At 38.3% G+C, this 22,456-nt stretch overlaps 1 protein-coding gene across 1 annotated transcript in view; it reads right to left on the bottom strand.

Moving 5' to 3' along the window:
* The window catches only part of LOC311440504 (nardilysin-like), a gene marked incomplete at its 5' end in the record, with an annotated part of 33,841 nt that overhangs the window by 1,938 nt on the left and 9,447 nt on the right, over positions 1 to 22,456 (bottom strand). The window contains 18 exons of the mRNA XM_084527506.1: positions 358 to 574; positions 1,777 to 1,866; positions 2,395 to 2,511; positions 3,808 to 3,891; positions 5,295 to 5,347; positions 5,840 to 5,887; positions 6,369 to 6,507; positions 6,807 to 6,838; positions 8,031 to 8,193; positions 10,383 to 10,498; positions 12,280 to 12,442; positions 13,602 to 13,653; positions 15,613 to 15,732; positions 16,303 to 16,389; positions 16,831 to 16,954; positions 17,102 to 17,206; positions 18,963 to 19,017; positions 19,965 to 20,023. Coding sequence (XP_084383632.1) covers positions 2,499 to 2,511; positions 3,808 to 3,891; positions 5,295 to 5,347; positions 5,840 to 5,887; positions 6,369 to 6,507; positions 6,807 to 6,838; positions 8,031 to 8,193; positions 10,383 to 10,498; positions 12,280 to 12,442; positions 13,602 to 13,653; positions 15,613 to 15,732; positions 16,303 to 16,389; positions 16,831 to 16,954; positions 17,102 to 17,206; positions 18,963 to 19,017; positions 19,965 to 20,023 — 1,413 coding nt within the window. The remainder of the gene's footprint in view (positions 1 to 357; positions 575 to 1,776; positions 1,867 to 2,394; positions 2,512 to 3,807; positions 3,892 to 5,294; positions 5,348 to 5,839; positions 5,888 to 6,368; positions 6,508 to 6,806; positions 6,839 to 8,030; positions 8,194 to 10,382; positions 10,499 to 12,279; positions 12,443 to 13,601; positions 13,654 to 15,612; positions 15,733 to 16,302; positions 16,390 to 16,830; positions 16,955 to 17,101; positions 17,207 to 18,962; positions 19,018 to 19,964; positions 20,024 to 22,456) is intronic.

The raw sequence follows: 22,456 nt of genomic DNA, 5'->3' as shown, positions 1-22,456 counted from the left end.
TCCATGATGAACATGTATTTTTAATTTTGCATGCAACCTTGAGCTTCCCGGCTCAAAAAAGGCCTAATGTAGCCGGAAAAGATACTGAGAAGGTCAGCAAAGATAATCAAAAGAGCTTGTACATTTTTCAAAGCCTCAACTTGGGGAAAAAAAACAAAACAGAGAGGATATACAATACCCAGATATACAACCATTATTCCCTAGCGCTTTCTCTGCACCATTAATTATTCCCCATTTCTCACAATACCAGAACTTGAAGGCATGCAGTAACATTTAATCAGATAGCAGGTTCAAAATACATGAAAGAAAATACTCTTCACAGAATGCATAAACAAGTGGCACCCTCTGCAACGCTACCTTGTGAGTAGGTCTGTCCGTGGCTGTGCTATACAACATATCAGCTGCACCTTCTGGACGATGAAGAATCCAAACTGAGAAGCTGAAAGCTGGGCACACAGCAAGCAAGGATACTCTATACAGTCAGTGCTCTCGAAGGCTTTCCTAAGCATCCATTGCTAGCTACTATCAGAGGTGAGAAAGGGTAGATGGAGTGTTGTCAGATCCAGTAAGAGTCCTGATGATCACAGAAATAAGAAGAAAAACAACTAGGAGAAGTTTTTTGTGTTTGTTTGTTTGTTGTTGGTTATTATCTTATTTTTCTATAGAATATATGGAAATTTGGTTAGAAAATGGAGTAACTGAAGCTTATCAGAAATATTGTCCATATGAACAGCACAGTTCATGGACCTCTTCATGGGGAGCCATAACAACTGCAGGCACTTCTTCATTCTTTGATCTCTGTAACATGAGGAATGAACTTACCCAAATCCATTGACACTATATATTCCCTTACAGAACATACCTGATCTGGAACAGTCCCAAATTAAAGGTTACTTAACACTTTAGGGCACAGAAACAAGCTAAAATTTATTGTAAGATCTTATGATAAGGAAGAAGATTAAGGGTTGATGTGAAATCTTTGATGTGCCTGATGAAAGCAGTATTTTTCATATAGGAAGATGGGGGTAAGAACGTTAATTGAGGGTGTTCACCAAGCAGTGGGCCCTGTACATCTAAGACAGCTGCAAATTCTGAGTCCTGTTCTTGCTCACCATATCCAACAACCTGAAAAATTCACAGACCAGTTACCAGAAAGGCAACAAGTGGATGGTAAAAAATCCAAAGCAAGCTTTAACCATATTTTATAAACCAGTGTAGCAAAACTGGAGTACAAAGCAGTCAAATTCAACATTCTGAATCTGTAGTCTAGGCTGCCTCCATCATCAACAGACAATGCTTTCAGGTAGTGTTTCAACCTCCCTGTCTTAACATGGGAGAAGTATCCTCTATCTCTAGAGGAGCCTCTGTCCACTAGGGACAAAAGCAGCTTAACTACATGGCTAATGTTAAAATAATTGAAGTTGATGAGATCAATCCTACCACCCACAACTACAGGGATAAACGCTAGTACAGAATTTCACAACTTTCCTGCAACTTTCAGAGTTCTTAAGTCAAGGACTTAAGTAGCAGCAGGATTTCAGAGACTGACATCCACTGTAACATTGGTAATTCCAGCATTTAACTGTTATATATCAGGATTCTAAAACTTCATAACCATTTTCAGAGCACAGCACTTTAAAAATGGGTAGTCAGAGCATCATGAAGAAGAAAAGAAAATATCTTGAAATTTAGTTAAGACAGTCAAATTGCATCTTTCCTAAAAAGAAATAATAAAGGAAAAGTGTCCAATATAGCACTGATTGCAGATGTACTTACATGTATACTGAGTGTTCTTCTATCTTTTCCCCTAAGAACTTGGAACCATTCAATGAGATCTTCTTTGGTAAGTGATTTTGATGCTTCATTCTAAAACCCACAAAAGAATACTTAAGACACTGTTGTGTTTTGTTTTTGTGTCTGTGTTTTGTTTTTTTTTTTTTTAAGACATTGTTTTAAAAGCGAATGGGATCGCTAACATTAAGGATCACTGCAAACATCTTTATAAGCCTTATGCTTTATAAGCTTCTGTACTCCAGCACCAAGTACAAGCCTAATAACTAAACAGCAAGGTCTGTCAACAGCATTCTCCGTTAGAACTACTAGCCAGTGCTTAAGAAGAATTAACCTGGATTGGTATAAATTCTGTGAAATAATTCTGAATTATTACTACTATTCACCTTGAAGCACACTGCATAATGCCTTCAAAAAAATAAGAAGCCATGAACAGACCAGATTTAGATGTAAATTCTTTATACCATGCTGGCCATCGTTGTTGTTTGCTTCACCTATTTGTTAAAACACTTTATAATAATAAAGTTAATAATACACTTTCTATTCAAAAATCTAAAAGGCTACTATACATAACAATATGATGAGTTAAATTAAAATCCTTACCTCACAGGCGAGCCTGTCAAAAAGATACTGCTGACTTATAATTTCCTTCCAATGTCTATCCATTTCTCCACCAAGAAAAGTATCTTCACATTCTTTAGTGTTGATTAGAGAACGGACCTGTAAAAATACATTTTTATTAATATTCATACAGAAAAGCCAGGAGCCCTGAAAAAGAACTGGAGTTCAGTCCCCCAAAGTCACAAAACAAAACTAGGGAACAGTATCAGTTTTTCTTTCTTCCTCTTCAAGCTGGCTACCTGGTTGGTTTGTCAATAAATCAAGACGGAAGAGCCTGTGGAGGTTTACTAGACTGCTTCTTTCTGATTACCTGAGCATGAAATGCATCTTCAGTTAAAAGTTTCATTTTTTCTTCAAAGTACAACAGAAATTGTTCTATTTTCTTGTCAACAAATTCAGAACTGAAGGGAGACGAAGGACCAAAGTTACAGACAATGCTGTTAACTTTCAGATTCAAATGTCTTCTATACCAGAACTGAGTGTTTCTATGCTCGTTCAGTCAGGAGAGGGAAAACCTTCACAGTTTACCTCTCTCAGGCAACATCTGACCAAAAACCTTCATCTCTAGGCTGCTAGTAAGGCCACAGTATCACTTCTACACCTGTGCCTGGCTTTCTGTCCCTCTCATTTGCTGTGGTTCTTTCTGGAGCATCCTTCTCCAGGAAACATCTAATATCCCTTGCTTAAAATGCATTATCCAGCATAGCCACTTTGACTGCACACTATGGGTGATCATGCCACTATGAGCTGAGTAAGAGGTACTCTCTGAAAGCTGGGATGTTTAACTTGCAGTTTCACACAATTGTCTTAAGGAAAGAGTGGAAAACTCACTTACATAATAGTAGCAGTCTTCAAATCAGAAGTATCATCATCCAAAAAGATGCATACAAAGTTGTTCTGGCACTAAAACTAACAGCTCTTAACAAATGTGTTTTTTTTTAATCAGTAAGTTAATAATTTCAAAACAGATGTTTTAGGTGGTTTTGTTTCTCACACGGGCTTGTTTACTGTGGATAAGAGAATCTTAACAGAGCAAAAACAAACAATGCAATGAGAAAAAATATCTTTTTACCAAAAAGGGATGAAAAAGACACTAACAGTCTGTGATATCATATAAAGACTACATGCAGCAGAGACTTCAACTATATAACATTTTTTCTACTTCCAAAACTGACAGCTAAACATGCCTGTATCACTGTACCATAAATATAAGCACTGTAAGAACAAGAAATCTTAAATCTTAGTTGTATAATTTAATTGTGAGAATTCTTGTAACAAATATCTTATTCAGATAGGAGCAGATCTGCACGTGCCAGCTCTGAGTTTCTCAAAGCTCTCAAAACCCGAAGATGCATATGCCAGAAATCCAACCACTGTAAAATCAGGAAGACTTACTTGTGCTTGGTTGCTTGTGTTGTTACGCTAATGGAAAACCCAATAATCCCAGAATTATTTCTATAGGCCGGGTACACATGGTAGCTTAAATGAAAGAGATAGGGGAAGGGAAGACTTGATTACAGAAGCAAAGATCACTTAATATTCATAATTTTAACAACAAAGTAAAAACATTACCAGTGCTTAGACTTAACATTTCCCATAAGGCTACTAACACCAAATATTCCTAAAGGGTTAACTTAAAAACATATGCAAATACTAAGAGGAATAACCTTTTCTAAGTTCAGTCAATCTCCTACAGCTCTGCTTAATGTTTTTATAAACAGGCTTAGATAATTATATTCTAAGAATTCCTGCAAATGAGATACAAGATCACGAATGGTCCAAGTTGGGCTGTCATCAATCCAAATGAAACAATTTTTTAGGCATCTGCAGTTAGCAAGTGCCATCCACTGAAACCATGTCATGTTTCTTGCTGGTTAAAATGGACAAGATGAGTGTGGCTAAGCTGTCAGTGCTCATACATGAAGTTCCTGACAGGATGTAATGTATGGACTAATTGAATAGCAAATAGCTGTTTAAACTCCGAGGAACACCATAATTAAATATCCCTTTTTAGGAATAGCATATTTTCTACTGACTCCATGAAGGATATTCATACCTGCACCAAGAATACCCCTCTCACCACTGCAGCCATTGACCTGTCTCCCAGCATTCAATGAGCAAAGAACCATGTGAGATATTCTTCCAGCAAAGATTTGATGCTTCTTCAGTTGATTTTTGTTTATCAAGAAACAGATTTTTTTTTAAATGCCTTCAAGTCTACCTTCTGATTTAGACACTAAGAATAATGAAAAAATTAACCTCTCCATGGAAGCTAACCTTGATTGTGAACTTTACAGGGTTTACAGCCTGAAAAAAGCACAAAATCTTTTTGACAGCATCTAGCATTTCTCATTATTTTGCCTTAGCTATCAACATCAGTCCAGGACATAGCTACAAGTGAACACCAACATCTTAGGCATCACAGCTTATATGTGGACAACCGCTAGATGCAGAACACTTTGGTTTTCTTTCTTCAGTTGTGTTATCAGTTTACAGGAGGCTTCTTTGTGTAATTTCAATATATAGAGCACTAAAACAATTACACCAGAGAAGGCAGGGTATTCACAACATGAACACTGGCATAGATCCAGACTCTAAATATTACAGATACACACAGATTGGAATGCACCCCAAGCATTTATGCAGTTATGTGCAATTAAAGAGAGGATATGGGCCCATCTGTAGACCTAGAAAAATTAACTAAGAAGCTGTGACAGAAACATCTAGTGACAATGCTGTATTTTCTTGTAGTATATTACCCTGGACTTTCAGCTACACTATTCCAGAAATTAGCTAGTTTCCCATAGCAACAAGGTAATGGGACTGATTGTTCAGGAAGAAAACAGCTGAATGGGAACTATACCTTCTGACAGTGAGCTTACCCAAGTGTTTCTTTGGTTCGCAGGAAATTGAAACAAGGCTCCTCCATGTGCATCTGAAACACAGCTTGAATTTATTCAAAATGTTCTCCTGTAAACAACAGTAAATGTTTTACCACACCCACACTATTTCAGCCCTTGTGCACAGGCATGATCAAATCAAGGAAGTATGGACTAAACCCACTACACCTCCTCCCAACTTCTCCTATCCTCAAAGATTTAGGAATAAATTAACACAATTAAATCTATGCCCCTTCAACAGGATAAGATGGAAAATTAACCTTCACACTGTCATTTTATAACAGATATATTTATTAATTCTTAAGTGAAACAGTGCATTGTTTGAAGAACCATCCCAGAACAGTCCCAAGTACTTACCCTATAGAAGTGCAAGTAGGCTACAACAATCACACATGTCACAGGAGTTAGTGCTTTATCTTAACGTTAACCATTACTTATCCACGTACTGAGCATTGCATTGTATGTAAATGCAGCCAGTACACAAATCAGTAAACACTCATGATTTGTTAGAAAACATCAAAACTTACCACAAGCAACTCTGTAAGAACACATTCTCTTAAACTCCTTGCCCCAGCCTAAAAACAAACAAATCCAGCCCAGATTGACTTCGGCATTAAATGCTCAGTAAGTTATTATACAAAGCAACAAGCCAACAATTTCTGTTTTTCTATTGTAAAAAGTAAGTAGTTTCATTTGTTATCCACTACATGGGTAGGAAGACTAACTAAAGGGGAGGATGGGACTTCAACTGCCCACCAAGGCAAGAAAGGTAAGAAAGGTGACAAAAGCAAGACTGGATTGGATGGGATATGAAAACACGAAATACATACATTGAAAATAATCAATAACAAAATAATATAGGCTGTAATTTCATCAAGGACTTTAGTAGGTCTTGTGCAGAGGAACTGCACTTACAAAATCACTATCATTCAGTTCTCTTTCCCTGCACAGCAATCACGCGGACTGGTTCTGCATTGATTGCTCTTTGAATTGTGCCCACACAGCAAATTACTACAAATAATACAAACAACTACATGCAAAACTCTAATGCCCTACCTGATAATACACCATCACTTCAGAGTTGGCATCCCCTTTGTTGAGAGTTTTCACCTTGCAGAGCAGGTGTGTATTTGGCAGATCTACCACCCGGAACTGCACAGGGCAGGGGTGGGCCAGGGGAGCAAACTGGAGCTTTCTGAAGGGAGCACAAAGAGCAAAGTGTCAGACAGCTGCTCACGTCTCAGCCAAGAACAATGAGCCAGGCTTCACAATCCAGATACCACGGTGGTCAATTCACATTGTTCCCCTCCCCTTAAAATTCCTTCCTATTTAAATGAACAGAAGAAAAACCATAAGGTTTCTAGAATAAAGTTATATACTTGAAAGTCTTAAATCAATTTCAATTGTGCTTTCAGTTTTCTTCCCACCCTAGCCCACACTTTCCCTCCAGGAAAGTGTAATTGAAGGGGAATTGTGTAGGAATCAGATACTCACGCAACAACATAACGCAGAAAACCTTTTGCTTCCTAGGAAAGAAAATGTACAATTAGTTTAACTTCAGAGATGAGAATTATTAGTCTTAATATACACTGCCAAGTTCAGGAAGGCATCGATTGCCTTGTTCCAGAACCCTTGCCAATGATCTGTGAATCTTCAAAGCTCTTGAAGATGACAGATTCTGCTCTCTTCTACTTTGCAGGGGAAAGAAAATAAAATTAAGAACTACTTCAACATAATTTCTTGCTTGGGCATTTGTAGCCTTTCCCCAGTAATAATGTGGCGGCAAAAAAAGAACCCATGGAAGATGTAGACAGTGTAATGCAACTTTGAATAGAAAGGAGACCAGACACAAGAAACCTAGAGGAGGAACCTCTCTTGCATGGTATGATGAAATACTTGGAAGGAAGGCCCAGCTCTGGCTGAGGGAAAGGCAGCAAACAATGGAACAGAAGAGCACAAGAAGACAGATCACTACACAGTAGGTGTAAAGTATACCCACCAGCACAAAACATAGCTTAACTCTGTGATAACTATGCCTTTAATCTTCAGCTTAACTTTCAAGCAACATGCCACAACAATAACTCAGCAATTACCAGAACCTCTATTTCCAATAATACTTTGACAAAAGTTTCCATGAATCTGCTTCTTTATTGTTAAAATAGTAACCTTATCTGTCTACTGAGAAGCAGAGGCAACCTTGTATAAGTGGATCTGTGGCTAAACCTTGGCATGATCAGGTTTTTAAAAACTAAGACTTATGGCCTGTAGACAAAGCTCTTCCACATGAATTACGATTAAGCTGCACTGCTCTATTTGACCTTGTCATTTGGCTGTATTACACCACAAATTTAGCAAGAAAATCAAGAGCATTCACATTTGAAATTCCACTTGAAATACAGTGGAATACTGCCTGTGCAAAGACTGATCAGCTTTTAACATTAACTGCAACACAGAAACATACATGAGAAATAGAACGATTATATATCATGTTTAGTCAACACAGGAGTAAAATAGCAAGTGTCCTAGATTATATTGGCACTCTCAGGCCACCTGGATCTGCCAAAATACTGGTGAAAAATAGGGCTGGCAAAATGGTTAGTAATAAGGTTTTCTGTAATTATGTTCAAAATAATTAAACGTAGCTATTTTACTAAAAGCAAACAAACAAACAAAAAAGACCAAAAACTGCAGACCCCAAACTTTCATTGTCGAGCTTACCTGACACGTTAAGTTTCCTTGTGCTAAACCCTCCACAAATAGCTGTGATTTGAAAGCCTTAACAAAAGACAATAAAGACTCTGCAGAAATGCCCTTCATTAATCTCTGGTACTTATCTATGATAGGCCACTTGCCATGCTCCAAAATTACATGACATAGGTCTCTAAAAAAAAAAAAAAAAAAAAAAAAAAAAATCTTTTCAGAACTTTGGCAAGAAAAAATGCAGTTGACTTTACCCAGAAACATCAGATATTGTCCCCAAAAGAAACCAAAGCAAGCATGAAACTACTGACAAGAATCAAAGGGGCTAATAAAATACAGGCTCTCAAACTTGTAAATGAGAAATTCACGCATAGGATTAAGAAGTTTCACCTTTGCATTAAACACTGTACCTATCATCACATAAATACTATTCTGCAGTACACCATTCAGAGAGGTCAATAAAAAATTGAAGTTTTAGCAGATACCTAAAAAAAAAATTGTTAAAAAGTATTAAAAAAAGAATAAAGTATTTTATACTGAAAGCTTCACCATTCTTCTCATAAGCCAAACTGTGACTTGATCATTGACTTTAAGCAACAGTCTCCAATTTTTATTTAACTGAGAGGAGGGGGGGTACATTCTTCAACAGTCTTTGGTGTGGTTATGTAAGCCTGTTCAGAAGCACAACTGAGAACTGTGAAAAGGGAAGGAGTTATAGAAAGCACCCTAAAAAACTGTTTGCCTTCCTGAGTTACAGAGTCTTGGTAAATCTCATTGCAATAAAAAACAAATCAATAGGAAAATCAGTCAGTGTCACTATAGAAATATTTGAAGCCAAAAAGCCAACGATTTTGAAAAATAACGTTTTGCTGAGAAACTGCATTAGCAAAAATGATCCAACATAAGACAACCACAATATATCTTCCACTATACTGAATTTTTAGAGATGATATTTACCATTGGATTGCCTTTTTGCTGAAGTTGATTTTTTAACACACAGTGGAATTTCCAGTAAACTGGCTAACTCAATAACGGTTTATACAATTATTTGATGCACTTATCTCCCTCATTCTTCAGGGACCTATGCACTGTTTGTGCTACCTGTACAGCAGCCCACAAAAGGCTCAGTTTAATCCTAGATACTGGAGCAGAGCCTTTTAATCTACAGGTACACAAAAGTCTTTGAATTTCAGTTAGTCAATTCAAGCCAAAATCCTACAAAGACAACATAATGTACAAATGACAAACTAATTTTACAAAAGTGTCAATAGCTATTAGTGATATGAATGCTACAAAATCCTTTAGCTTCAATTTAGTATCTGAACACACTTTACCTTCATAACAAGAGCAAGGCCAAAGAGGAGCAACCTCTAACTGCTCCTGCAGATTGGGAAACTACAACCCTATCTCATTTTGATCATTTTGATTAATATTTTCTCCTTTGAGAAAAATCAGCACACAGTGCTAGCAGAATATTTACATCATCAGATTCACAGAATATCACACAAGATGTCAGATTATATTCATACAGTGCTAGCTACTGTCTTTTCTTTAAAGATTATGCAATGTGGTTTCTATTGATCTGTGGAAGAATATTCTAGGTACCTTTCCTGCTTTTCAGCTACAAAAAAGCTCTGACTCCAGTAACTATCCTTTCCAAAACAAGCAGAAATTTTGCTGGCTGACACAAATTTTATGCAATATCAGTTTTGTCTACTTATCCTTACCTGTGGGGCAGCAGACCTCAAGTTTCTCCTCTTCTTTAACATTTTTTTTATTTTATAGAAACAAACAGAGGCTGTCTAACTGATAAGCAAAGTAAAAATAAAATTTCCTTTTGGAGAGAATGCAAGAAGTACTGATAAAGATATAGCATGAAATGTGAGTGACACCGATAGCAATTAGAAAGAAGTAAAAGGCAGCTGGGCTGAAACTCTGGGAGTGGAATGACCCCAGCTGACGCCTATTCAGAAGATTTGGTAATTTAATGAGGAATTTTAACCTCAGAGAACATACACACAGGTGCTGTTGACAGAAAAAATGTAAGCAACTAAGAAAAAAAATATACAGGATAACTTTTAATATGTGAATTCATGTCAGCTTTTGGCACCTGATCATTAGTCTTGGTACTTAGTATAAAGCAAAAATATTTGGCAGTTTGAAAATTGTGCTCACATATAATTATTGTGCTGGCATTCACTATATTCAGCAAGAGTATGCAAAGAACTGCATGGTAATTTCTGATAAAAAGACAGGCAACTCTTCAAGCAACTATATTACGCTACTATGACAACATAGGAAGAACAAAGATGAATGCCTTTTTTTTCCCTATCACTACCCTAAAATTAAGCCTTTCCCACAGACACTCACTTAGCTAACATCTCCGATTTGATGAGCATATTGAAGTAAGTCTTCCTTAGTTCCTCTTTAACCATCTCAAAGACTCCTGGAGTAAAACTGAAGTCAGACAAATGGTCAATGATGAGCTGAAGCAGTAGCTGTAAAGAAAATATTGTTTCCTGAGAAATTTACACTATGAGAAGGACAACTTGGTTCTTTTCAAATCAACCAAATGTGAGACATAACAGAGCATTCAAAAATACAGTATTTAAACCTCTTATATTTTCTCCAGGCAACAAATTAATTACATATATATTTAAAAGAAAAACCATAAATAAATGAATCAATTATTTAAAAATAAATAATCCATTACCAGAACACATCGGTCAGACAACAGTTCTGCTAAAACCATACAACTCCTTTTACCAAGAATACTTATAACTGGATAGCTATCTCTTATTATAAAATAAATTAATAAATTTAACTTAAAATAGTCAAGAAAATACAATGAAATTTCTTTACTTGAAAACGGGGAGAAAAAAACAGAGCAACAACCTACTCATATTGATGTGAAATCTAGACAGCAAAATCTTCACTTGTAACATCCTGCAGGATACACAAATATCTTGTTCACCTCTGGTCTTCCAATAAAACATTACAGAGGGATGAAAATTCATTCTGCTCCTTTAGTTCCTTTCAACCCTGTCTCATAGTCAAAATGTATCTAGGACTTCAGAGATGCCAGTAAACTATACCCAGTGTATGTAAAGACAGGAATCTCTTACATTAGTTTTTTCTTGTCCTATACTAAGATCTAAATTTTGCTCCCAGAGCTCCTAAAAAGCTCCTTATATCTGAATAATTAGTTGCAATAGTCACTCTCACAGAGTTTGGCTTTTCTCTCAAGCAGCCACCCCTGGGATGGCTGAAAAGCTTCTGAAAACCAAATCTGATAATTTGGAAACTGAAAGTAAAACTGCAGTTACTAACCAAAGTTATTCACAGGTCCAGAAGTCCACAGATAACACGTGGTTCTTTATCTCTAGCTGAGATCCTTTAGGAGTGTGAGAATTTCATAGCCAGAGTTAGGTTCCCACACCATCAAAACCTTATCCATATTACAGACATATCTTTATTTTACTGATATAACTAGAAGCAGTTGATCAGTGAACATATTTGCAACTGCTCCCTTCACAGTACCAGTTGGTGGAGATCCATCTGTGCCAATGACACTTCTTATAGACAGAGGAGGACAGTCAATATGATTGTGCCTCTACCATCTACTTAAAAATACAGAACTGAATAGCTATTAGGAAAGCACTTTTTAACATCTGTATTGAAATGATTTGTCCCAGCTTGCTGTTGTGACTCCACAGCTGCCTACCCCTTCCACCGTCAAACAGTATGCCCCACACACATATCTGCTGTTTGGCACTGGCCATGCTCTCAGTTCTTAGACCACTTCTGTTAGAGGAAGTCACGGGAGACTTTCATATGATAAGCATAAGTTAAAATCAGATTTGTACTGAGAAGAGTTGCATTATACATTTCGAATCAGAGCTCAGTATTTTTAAACTTTCATTTCATTCTTTCTTACTGCATGCAAAAAACCTTGACTTAGTTAAAACCCAATTGTTTTGTATTCAGCCTTCTTTACTCCACACTCATTCTTTTTACAATTCACATCCTAAAGTGTCCAGCCTATGCAATAAGTCTTCACCTCACTGATCTTACAGTTTTTGAGGGACTCAGCAGAAAAAATGCACATGGTTCTTTACTACATGCAAAACCATTATCCCTCAGTAGACTTTAAAACTAAATAGAATTATTAATTAATGAACTGTAGCATAAAAGCAAGCATTTCAGGCTTCTGACTAACAGAAAATAATGCTCAACATTTTATTTGTTGAGCTCTATTAAGGATGACGTTAAGACTTAGAGGTAGCTTATGATTGAATCCTTTCACTCTAATGATCAAACCATGCTCTCCAGCCACCAGTTTGTACTCCAGTTTAGGAATATCAGCTCCATATGCTGGTTCTGACAGATTCAGAGACAGGATGCTTACAAAAATATCTAGAAGGACTACACTACATGAATGAAAAAGGAAGTTAGAATGGGAATCAACATGGAAAAGAAACAAAGAAAAGAACTGTTCAATCCAATAGTTCTAAGAACAAGTTATTGTTCAAGGGTAAGAGCTTGAAGCACCTAGTTAGGTATTACACACAAAGATGTCTTCTAGATTTTCTGGCATGAGACTTAGAAATGTAGTGTATCAGAGGAAAAGCAAAAAAATGTTATTAAAACCATGCTGTATGATAACTTGCAGCACTTTCTAGTATGTGCAAGGATAACAACTACCTTGAACAAAGAATTAATTTTTAAGGACTATATTAACACTCAGTAAAATTTGTTTGCTACATACTAACAAGGCTAAAAAAATGTGTTAGCTGCAAAAAAAGGTAGCTGCAAAGATGACATTTGAAAGATTCACAGCTATATCTGAAATGGAAGTGTCTGCGATGGAGTCAAAATAGGTATAAACACATTTTATCACTTCAAGGAATCTTTCATAATGGTTAAGAATTGTGAAATGCCCACCATATTAAAATCAAGTGTTTCTGTTAAAATTTCAAAAACATGTACTGTTAAGGCCTGGTGAAATAAAGGCTTCTGAAGATATTTGAAATAAATGATTCTCCCTTTCATGAAGCTCTGTAGCAATCTTACAACAGAACTACTATCCATCTTGTTACAACAGACAGTCTTGATCAAAGGTTAGCGGGCATGCGGCACAAAGGGGGATGTGATATATTTATGGAGTTACAAGCAGAACTCAGTAATTTACGCACTTCAGTGCTGTTCTGCATCAGTTTCTTTCACAGCTACACACTAGAGATCTCTCAGTTTGTTGTATGTGCTGCCCACAGCTGATGGCCCATTCCAGCAGTCTCTGATCAGCTTTCTGTTCTAGCAGATTACTCTGATTTAATTCTTATAACCATAAGGGTTATAAGCTACTTTCATACCAAGTCAGCTGCACTAACATCTAGTATGCATTTCCGTTTTCCTGCAAAAACATTCCTTTCCCTACCTCCTCAAAATATAACTACTGAGCAACAGAGCAAATTAAATGAAAGGAATGGGATCTTTAATCTGTATCGAACATGTCAATTGCTACTACTTTATCAAAGATCTAATTTTCTGCCTTAGTCTGCTGAGCAGATGACAGAGAGATATTCTTACCTCTCCGCAGACTGTTGTACCTGTGGAGAAATTAGGTGGAAATGTACATAAACTGAGAGGGAAAAAAAAAAAAAAAAAAGAGAGAAAAAGAAGAAAAGAAGAAAGGAACAACTGCAGAAACAACTTCAGCTTCAATTCAAGAATGCAAATACTTCTGAATAGCTTTCTTCTAGCCAGTTCCATAATTATTTTCACCAACTTACATACTTTGAGCTACTTTTAAATTTAAAGAGAACTTGGAGTTGTAGTCACTTTGCATTAAGAACCAAAAAAGACACTCATATGGAGAAGACAGATTGTACTTATTCAGTTTTTAAATTGCTCAAGAGTTTATCTGCTCTGATTTTCTTTATAGGCACTAATACCACAGATGCACAGATATTTGACATAGTTACCCCTCTATGTCAAAAGCAGTAAGAAGGCCTCTGAAAAAAAACAACCAAAAAATACTCTTACAGTATATAAATACTACATCAAAAAGATTCTCGATAAGAACTTAAGTACATGTATATCAGATACAGAATATTACTACACTAATAATGGTAATATAGTTTTATTTGGTATTGTCTCAGTGACTCCAGAGAATGTATTTTGAGTATACAGAGAAAATATAAATGTCTGGGGAGAAGGAAGGGTTGCAAGGTTCTGGGATGGGGTTTCTTGGGAACTTTTTTGGTGTGTTTTTTTTTTTTTTTTTTTAAATTATAACCAGACTTGCAGTCCCCAGATTGGTTTCTTCCTTCCAGATGGAAGAAACTCCTGAGAGGCACACTTTTTTTTTTTCTTTTAAAGTTAGATCTGTATTAGAAAGCAGTGCTTTTTTAATCTGTTTTCCTTTAATAAAAAGCGGGGGGGAATAGATTGATTTATTAGAGGGGCTTTCAGTTTTTAAAGTAGCTTCATGTTGAGTCAGAGTTCAAAGAATCAATAAGAATGACAATACTTGGTCACAGTGTTTTACTGACACTTGACTTTGAGATAGATCCTGCAATTCAAACCTATAAGGAAAGATAATCAAGTGAGAATATCTTTGAGCTCTTGTACAGTGAAAAAAACAACTGTGTCAATCTAAGTAGCACATCAGGTTAGCATAAATTGAGATATTCAAGTTTCTATAACCCAAACAACACAACTGAGCAACAAAGCTCTAATCATAAGCAGACACCTCTGATATACTAGACTGCATGATAAAGTACCCAGTTGGAATTGGGTTACCTGGGAAAGGTGAAGTTAGGTGAAAAAGTGAAAAACAAAACCAGAAAACAACACTTTAGCTTCAAAAGAAATAATGCAGTTTTAATGGACCATGGAATAGCAGGTACCCACTAAGAAGATGACCTTTTCTCCAATACTAGAATAACAAAGTTATCAAAAAAAAAAATGGTAATAAACCAACTTCAACTTTACAAAATCAATTTATGTGAGAGTAAAAGAACAAAAGACATGACCTTTTCTTTACTATTAAATAAACCAATTCTATTGTACTGAAGTCTTCCTTTAGAACATAAGTTATTGCCTGACCTTTCCTATTCCATTGCGGGATACAAAGTGATTGGGCAAGCATTTAAGCTCTTTTCTTCTTCTATAAATCCAACATACAGAGTTTTATGTAACCAGAGAGAATAAGATGTGCACACCTTTCCTAACCTCAGCGTAGGAGCTTCTGTAGCTACCAGCACAGGTCTGTATGATCTCCCTCAAAGTTGAGTCAAAGACCATATAGGCTAACAATCCACAGATGCAGGTGCTGGAAGAGGAGTGGATATTTGGGCTAGGGGCCCAGAGGGCAAAAGCAGTAAAGACTGGGGTATCACTGACTATATAAATGAAACCACTGTAGTTCTGCATTAACATCTCTCTCCAGACTTGTCTTAGAAAAAGGTATTCCATATAACAAGCCATGTGCTTAACCATCTATTTAACAAACGGGGAAAAAAAAATAGAGACTATACAATGTTTACAGGAACCTGGAGAACACTTTGTTTTGCACATTTGTTAATACATTAGTTACCTTTAGGTTTCCTAAATTTATTGTCTTTCTTGTACCACATGCATCCCTGTGGTGTATTCAGAACTTTCACTGGATAATCTACCTCAGGAAAATCAGGTGCCTTTAAGGAGAAGTCAGTGGCTAACACAGAAACACAACACACAGCTTGTTAACTTCAGATCCGCCATCCAAGTACACTATTTTCAAAACAGACTTTTCCCAACTCCTCTATGTCTTTATATTAAATTCATTGTATACAACTCTTCAGACACAAATAGTTAATTAGGCCCCACAGCAATAATTTGAACAATATTGCTATCTTCAAGCAAAGTGCAAATAGACAATTATTCAAAATGCTAGTATTCTTTCTGATTGTGCTGTCTTTCTAAAACAGTGTGGCTGGCCAAAACCAATAATGCAACCTCAGATTTTCTTTAGCCAATTACAAATTATTATGAATGCATTAAGACTGTTTTATTTCACTTTGCCTTAAAAATACAGTAAAGAACCAATGACAGATAGAATTTGATTCAAAAACTGAAATTTGTAAAAACCTTGACCAAAATTTAACACAAATAAACATCTTCCTATAGCCATAGAAATACTGAAAATGCACAGACCATTTTTCAGATATTACTTACTATCATGCAGAACAAGCTAGGGAATACATGTAAAACAATGACAGAATTCAATCAGGTATAGGTTTCTTACCTAGATATTCATTTTCTTCTGGATGGTGTAAGTCTGGATTTATCTCAAAGTCAAAGGCCCACACAGCAGCCCAGTATTGCTCAATGTCTGTGAAGCACATGACGCCACTTTTAAAGTGTGTTTTCAAACAAACTTTGAAAATCATATGCATTACCATTCTCAGTTACCAAAAAAATCCACTATATGCACTGCTTGTGTTTTCATCTCTTTACTTATTTACTTAAGCAGAAAATTCTGTTCTCCCATATAGAAGATACCTGGCCCCTAAGGTTAGGTAGGCTAATTTACCACAAAAAAAAATTTAGAAGGAAATTGCTACTGAACATTCACAAAAACACCCAGTCCCTTTACAACATTCATACAGTCAGGTTAGCAATTAAAACTCATTTAGAGATCATAAAGGCTGACTAGTCAAATTTCTTTCTCACATATTTAGATGTGTGTTATTAGGCATTACTCTTTTACCTTTCTAACAGCTTTAATTTCCATTTGGAAAAAAAAAAATCTAAATTCTTTAAAGGCTTTTACCTTCTACACTGTACTGTGTCTCAAACCATCTCTCCTTTAGAGGACACTTTCCCTCATTGTTGGTAGACAACAAACAAAGATTGGCTCGCTGAGGGCAGAGCAGGTCAAGAACATTGGAAATTACCTATATCAATGATGAAGAAACTTAATTAAACTCCAAATACACACACACAAAATACTTAGTAAAGGTCCTTTGATTTCACTCAGTATTCTCAATATACTAAATCTTTCTATCTCAAATACATATATTCAATGCTGTGGGTCCACTCACTTCAGGTTTGTAGTCAAACAGGAGTTGATTTCCTGTCAGAAAGTCCTGCTTACAGAAAAGATGCATGTTTTCACAAATATTCTCAACATAATTAATTGGATCAACCTGTAAAATTAATAAATATTTGTTTCATATCATTAACAACTAAAACATCAATCTATTTTACATTTTTTGGTGCTATATAGAGCTTTTCTAACTTAATAAATATATTGGTTGCCCAATATATTAAGCAGACATCCTTGCAACAAATCAAAGAAAAAAAGACAAGAACATTTTCTGCCCCTGTAGTTAGGATCATATTCAAAACAAGTTTCTATCTGATAGTTTCATAAAGATAATAATAATAAAAAGATTACTTGATTACACATATGTCCATAGGAAGAAAAAAAAAGAATATGCTATGTGCTTTGGGAGGGCACATCTCCCCCACTGTATCTTTCCCACCTTGCCATGACCAAAATTCTAGTAGATCTCTGAAGAAGAAAGTGCATGGGTGCCTCAAAAAATACGTTTCATTTTTTCATACCTTCCAAATGTGTTATGAACACTTCCTCACAATTCTCCTTCTCCTGGTGCACATATAAATCCAAGAGCTTTCAGAATTTTTTGCATGACTTTTAAAAGCACAAACACTTGTACCAGAACTGCCAAGATCACAAGCCAGAATTTATTCCCACTGCTGAAACACGCTTACTTTAAAAATGTGCTTTCCCCTCAAAGCAGCATGTCACAGCAACATCTGTGCTTGGGACCATTACAGAAAGTCGAGTTGTCCAACAAGGCTTCACAGGCAGATTTTTTATGATGCCAAGAAAGTTGGTATTTGCTCATATTTCAGAGCCCTACACATGAATTTCAATAAATACAACAGATATGAAGAGGTTAAGGAAAGCATAAACAATAATTCTGAGAGGGGAAAGACGGTTCAAGTGAGCCTTACTTGCTGACCAACCACACTAGTCAAAGATAACACACACACATATACCACAACTACTATAAAATGAGGTTGGATTCAAGCTGCACCCATGAATCCTATGGCTGATAATAACAGTATCTGAAGAAAAAACAATGCTATTGCAATTTTCAGGTCCAACTAAAATCTAAATTCTGAGAGAAATTGAGAACCTTTATGAGCCTGATCAGCTTTGATTCTCAGCGTGAAAATTGAGAGAAAAAAACAACACCTAATTCAACCTAAAATAAGCACATTAATTTTATACTGACTTTTTTTTTTCCCTAGAAGTGTTTTAACATACAGAACACCTTTCTATTGTGTAATTAAAGTGTCAATTTTGCAAAAGATTTCCATTTCAAACTTTAATAATCCATATTGCAGGAACATATAAAATCATCAACCAACACATCAGTACTCTGAGCAAGGAACCATACAGAGACACAGTAAAGAGTGTGTGTTTCAGTAAAGAAACACAATAAATTTATTAAGACTTTGCAGAGGAGATGACTTCTACTTGTGGAAAAAAAAAAACATGCACTGAGTCAAGAATGGAGCGGACACAAAAATCTTAAAACCTTAAAATTAAAAATTAAATGGAGAGGAACAAAACCCCACAAGAAGAAGATCCCTTTTGGAAAGTATCATAGACTATTCAAGATGCATTATTATAAGAGGCATCTTTTAATAGGAAAGCTTTAAAAGTCATAAAGGCTATCATTTTTCTATCTTAAATGTGATGCTTTTCTGTTTAAGAAGTAATCTTTCTTCCAACACGTCTTTAAATGGAAAATTCTAATTCCATTTACTGTAAGAGAGTACACAGTGAAAGTCTAAAGTTACAAAATTAAAAAAAAAATGCATCTCAGAGATATTCTTATACATAATAGCTGAAAAAGAGCTAAGTACCTGATCCTGGAAAGAAAATTCATTATCATTTATCTTCTGGATCTCTTTGCAGATTCTGTAAGTGAAAAAATTTTATTCATTATACTGTTACATTTATTTAGAGACAAATAAGAGGACACTTCTAGGCAAAAAAAAAATGAAGATTTAAGTCAAAAAGTACCATATCTCTATTGAATACTTTCTTAAGATAACACAAGGGAAAAATGCAGTATACTAGAAATATGCAGATAACTTCTTTCAGTCTGAAAGCTCAAAACTTTGAAGATTTTTCAGACAAATCTAGTTAGTCCTTCAGCTAGCTTCTTCCTCCATATTACTAGCTTCCTCCATTTTTTCAGAGAAGTAACAGTTAAAGAGTTAAACAGAAAACATAATGGAAACGAGAACTGAAAACTTGTGATTCCAATTCACAGTTATACCTACTGACTGACTGGAAACATTTGAGATCACTCTCACATTGCAATGTTTAGTGGAACTTTTACCAAACCCGTTTAAAATGAAATTTTCAGTTAGTAGTTTGGATTTCCAACTAAAGGAATTTTCAAATGAAATGCTATCAAAATACAGAAAACATCCTTTCAGATGCAGCTAAGCTAGCTGAAAGGATTACTGTCCTCAGACTATCCAAAGCCACTGGACCTCCTCATTCCTCTGTTGTGTTTCAAGCTGCTTGCTCAAGACGCTCCTTTTCATTTTTTAACTAAATGAGTTACATTAGCAACAGCTCTTTCTTTAAAGTTTTAAAGCTGTTCTGTTCCCTGTTGGATGACCAAGCTGAGTTATCAGTTTTAAGTTTGGTCACACTAGAAATTAGTCTCTAGCAGAACATGGAAGATGAAAGAGCTGTAGGTGACAGAGGACATGAGGACAAGGGTGTTCCTTAGAATTTAAATGACATGTATCTAAGTGGAATGGATAGCCATACACAAGATGAGAATCTTCAGTAATCTTTTTTTTTTTTTCCTATTGAAATTGTGATGATGCACTGGATTCAAGAGTTACCTTTTATCTGGGCCCACTTTCTGCAACATTTTCATATATTGGAATACAACATGTGCAACCTGAAGATAGACAAAAAAGTAGCTTCTTTTGAAATCTGCATGGCAAAATGGCAAGATATTTCTTGCCGATCGCTCGGCCATTTGCCGAGGCGATCGGCTCCGGGGCAGACGCGTTCTGCAGCGGAGCGGGGGATCGGGCCAGGCAGGGCTAATTTTGTCCGGCATCGAGCCTACTAGAGGGAGCCGCCAGGACCCGGCAGCCCTCGTGAGGGAGGCCGACGAGGCGAAGGCGGAGCCAGCAGCACCCCCTCCCCAGCCCTTCAAAAGCAGTCCCTAGGGAGCGCGAGCGACCAGGAGCGCGGCGACCAGGGCGGGCAAACAGGGCGTGGCGCGTCAGAGGGAGTGGCGCGGCAGTTAGCGCGGCAGTTCGCGCAGGAAGGGCAGAGCGCTCCCCCTACACACAAACAACACCTCGTTAACAACAGCCGTAACTAGGCGATAATGGTCGCCACCAGGCACGGCGCGCTCTCCAGAAAGTCGGTACACACGCAGACCGACTACCCGTTAAAAAATGCCGCAGTTCAGGTCACCGGATGCAAGGAGTGTCTGAGCCTGTTGCTGCCATCGGCGGGAGGCAGAGAAACTGCGTGCGTGAGGTGCGAGCAGGTGGATGACCTGGTCCGCATGGTGGCGGAGCTCAAGGAGGAGGTGGAGAGGTTGAGGGCCATCAGGGAGTGTGAGCGGGAGATAGACTTCTGGAGTAACTCCCTGCAGGGCCTCAAGGGGAGGTGCCGAGGTGAGACTCCCCAGATGGGGGCGGACCCCCTGCCCTGTCCCCGTCGGGCAGAGGGAGGGGATCTGGGAGCTGAGGAGGAATGGAAACAGGTCCCTGCTCGACATCGCAGGCGATGCTCTCCCCTTCTGGCCCCACCTTCCCAGGTGCCCTTACACAACAGGTTTGAGGCCCTAGAGATTGAGAGGCCGGTGTGTGAGGAAGAGGTAGCAAATGTTCCCAGGAGGATGCCTAGAGCGAGGAGGTCGACTCCGCGCCTCAGGACTGCCTCCACCAAAAAAGACAGGAGGGTTATTGTTGTTGGTGACTCGATTCTTAGGGGAACAGAGGGCCCTATTTGTCGGCCGGACCCTACCCGTAGGGAAGTCTGCTGTCTCCCTGGGGCCAGGGTCAGGGACGTTGCCAGGAAGCTTCCTAACCTGGTACGCCCCTCTGACTATTACCCCCTTTTGATAGTCCAGGCGGGCAGTGATAACATCGAAGAGAGAAGCCTCAAGGCTATCAAAAGGGACTTTAGGGGGCTGGGTCGGTTAGTGGATGGAGCGGGAGTGCAGGTGGTGTTTTCGTCCATCCCTGTGGTGGCAGGGAGGAGTTCAGAGAGGACACGGAAAGCCCACCTGTTAAACACGTGGCTCCGGGGCTGGTGCCAACGCAGAAATCTTGGGTTTTTTGATCATGGGGCACTTTACTCAGCACCTGGCCTGATGGCCGCAGACAGGTCCCTATCTTTTAGGGGAAAAAGGATCCTGGGCCAGGAACTGGCAGGGCTCATTGAGAGGGCTTTAAACTAGGTAGGAAGGGGGATGGGGCTGAGGCTAGGATTGTTGGGGCTGTGCCAGGGGGAACAATGGCAAGGCCGGAGGATAAGGCAATGGCCCAGCTGAAGTGCATCTACACCAATGCACGCAGCATGGGTAACAAACAGGAGGAGCTGGAAGCCATCGTGCGGCAGGCAGGCTACGACTTGGTTGCCATCACGGAGACGTGGTGGGACCAGTCTCATGACTGGAGTGCTGCAATGCCTGGCTATAAGCTCTATAGAAGGGACAGGCAGCATAGAAGGGGTGGTGGTGTGGCTCTCTATATTAGAGAGTCTTTCGAGGCTGTAGAACTCGAGGTTGGGAATGACAAGGTCGAGTCCCTTTGGGTTAGGATCGGCAGGGACAACAAGGCTAGTGTCCTGGTCGGGGTCTGCTATAGACCGCCGAACCAGGATGATGAGACGGATGAGGAATTCTACAGGCAGCTGACAGAGGTTGCAAAATCATCAGCTCTTGTACTCGTGGGGGACTTCAACTTCCCTGACATATCCTGGAAGCACAACACAGCCCTGAGAAAGCAGTCTAGGAGGTTTCTGGAGAGCGTGGAAGATAGCTTCCTGACGCAGCTGGTTAGTGAGCCTACCAGGGGAGGTGCCCCGCTAGACCTTCTCTTCACAAACAGAGAAGGACTGGTGGAGGACGTGATCGTCGGGAGCTGTCTAGGGCAGAGTGACCACGCAATGGTGGAGTTCACTATTCTTGGCGAGGCCAGGAAGGGGACCAGTAAAACCGCTGTATTGGACTTTCGGAGGGCTGACTTTGAGCTGCTCAGGACATTGGTTGGTGGAGTCCCTTGGGAGGCGGTTCTGAAGGGCAGAGGGGTCCAGGAAGGCTGGGCGCTCTTCAAGAGGGAAGTCTTAATGGCGCAGGAACGGTCTG

Source organism: Aythya ferina (genome assembly GCF_964211825.1).
Source record: "Aythya ferina genome assembly, chromosome: 8".
NCBI classification, from domain to species: Eukaryota; Metazoa; Chordata; class Aves; order Anseriformes; family Anatidae; genus Aythya; species Aythya ferina.
Note: the sequence above shows the minus strand (reverse complement) of the source record. Positions and strands in the feature narration are given on the sequence as shown.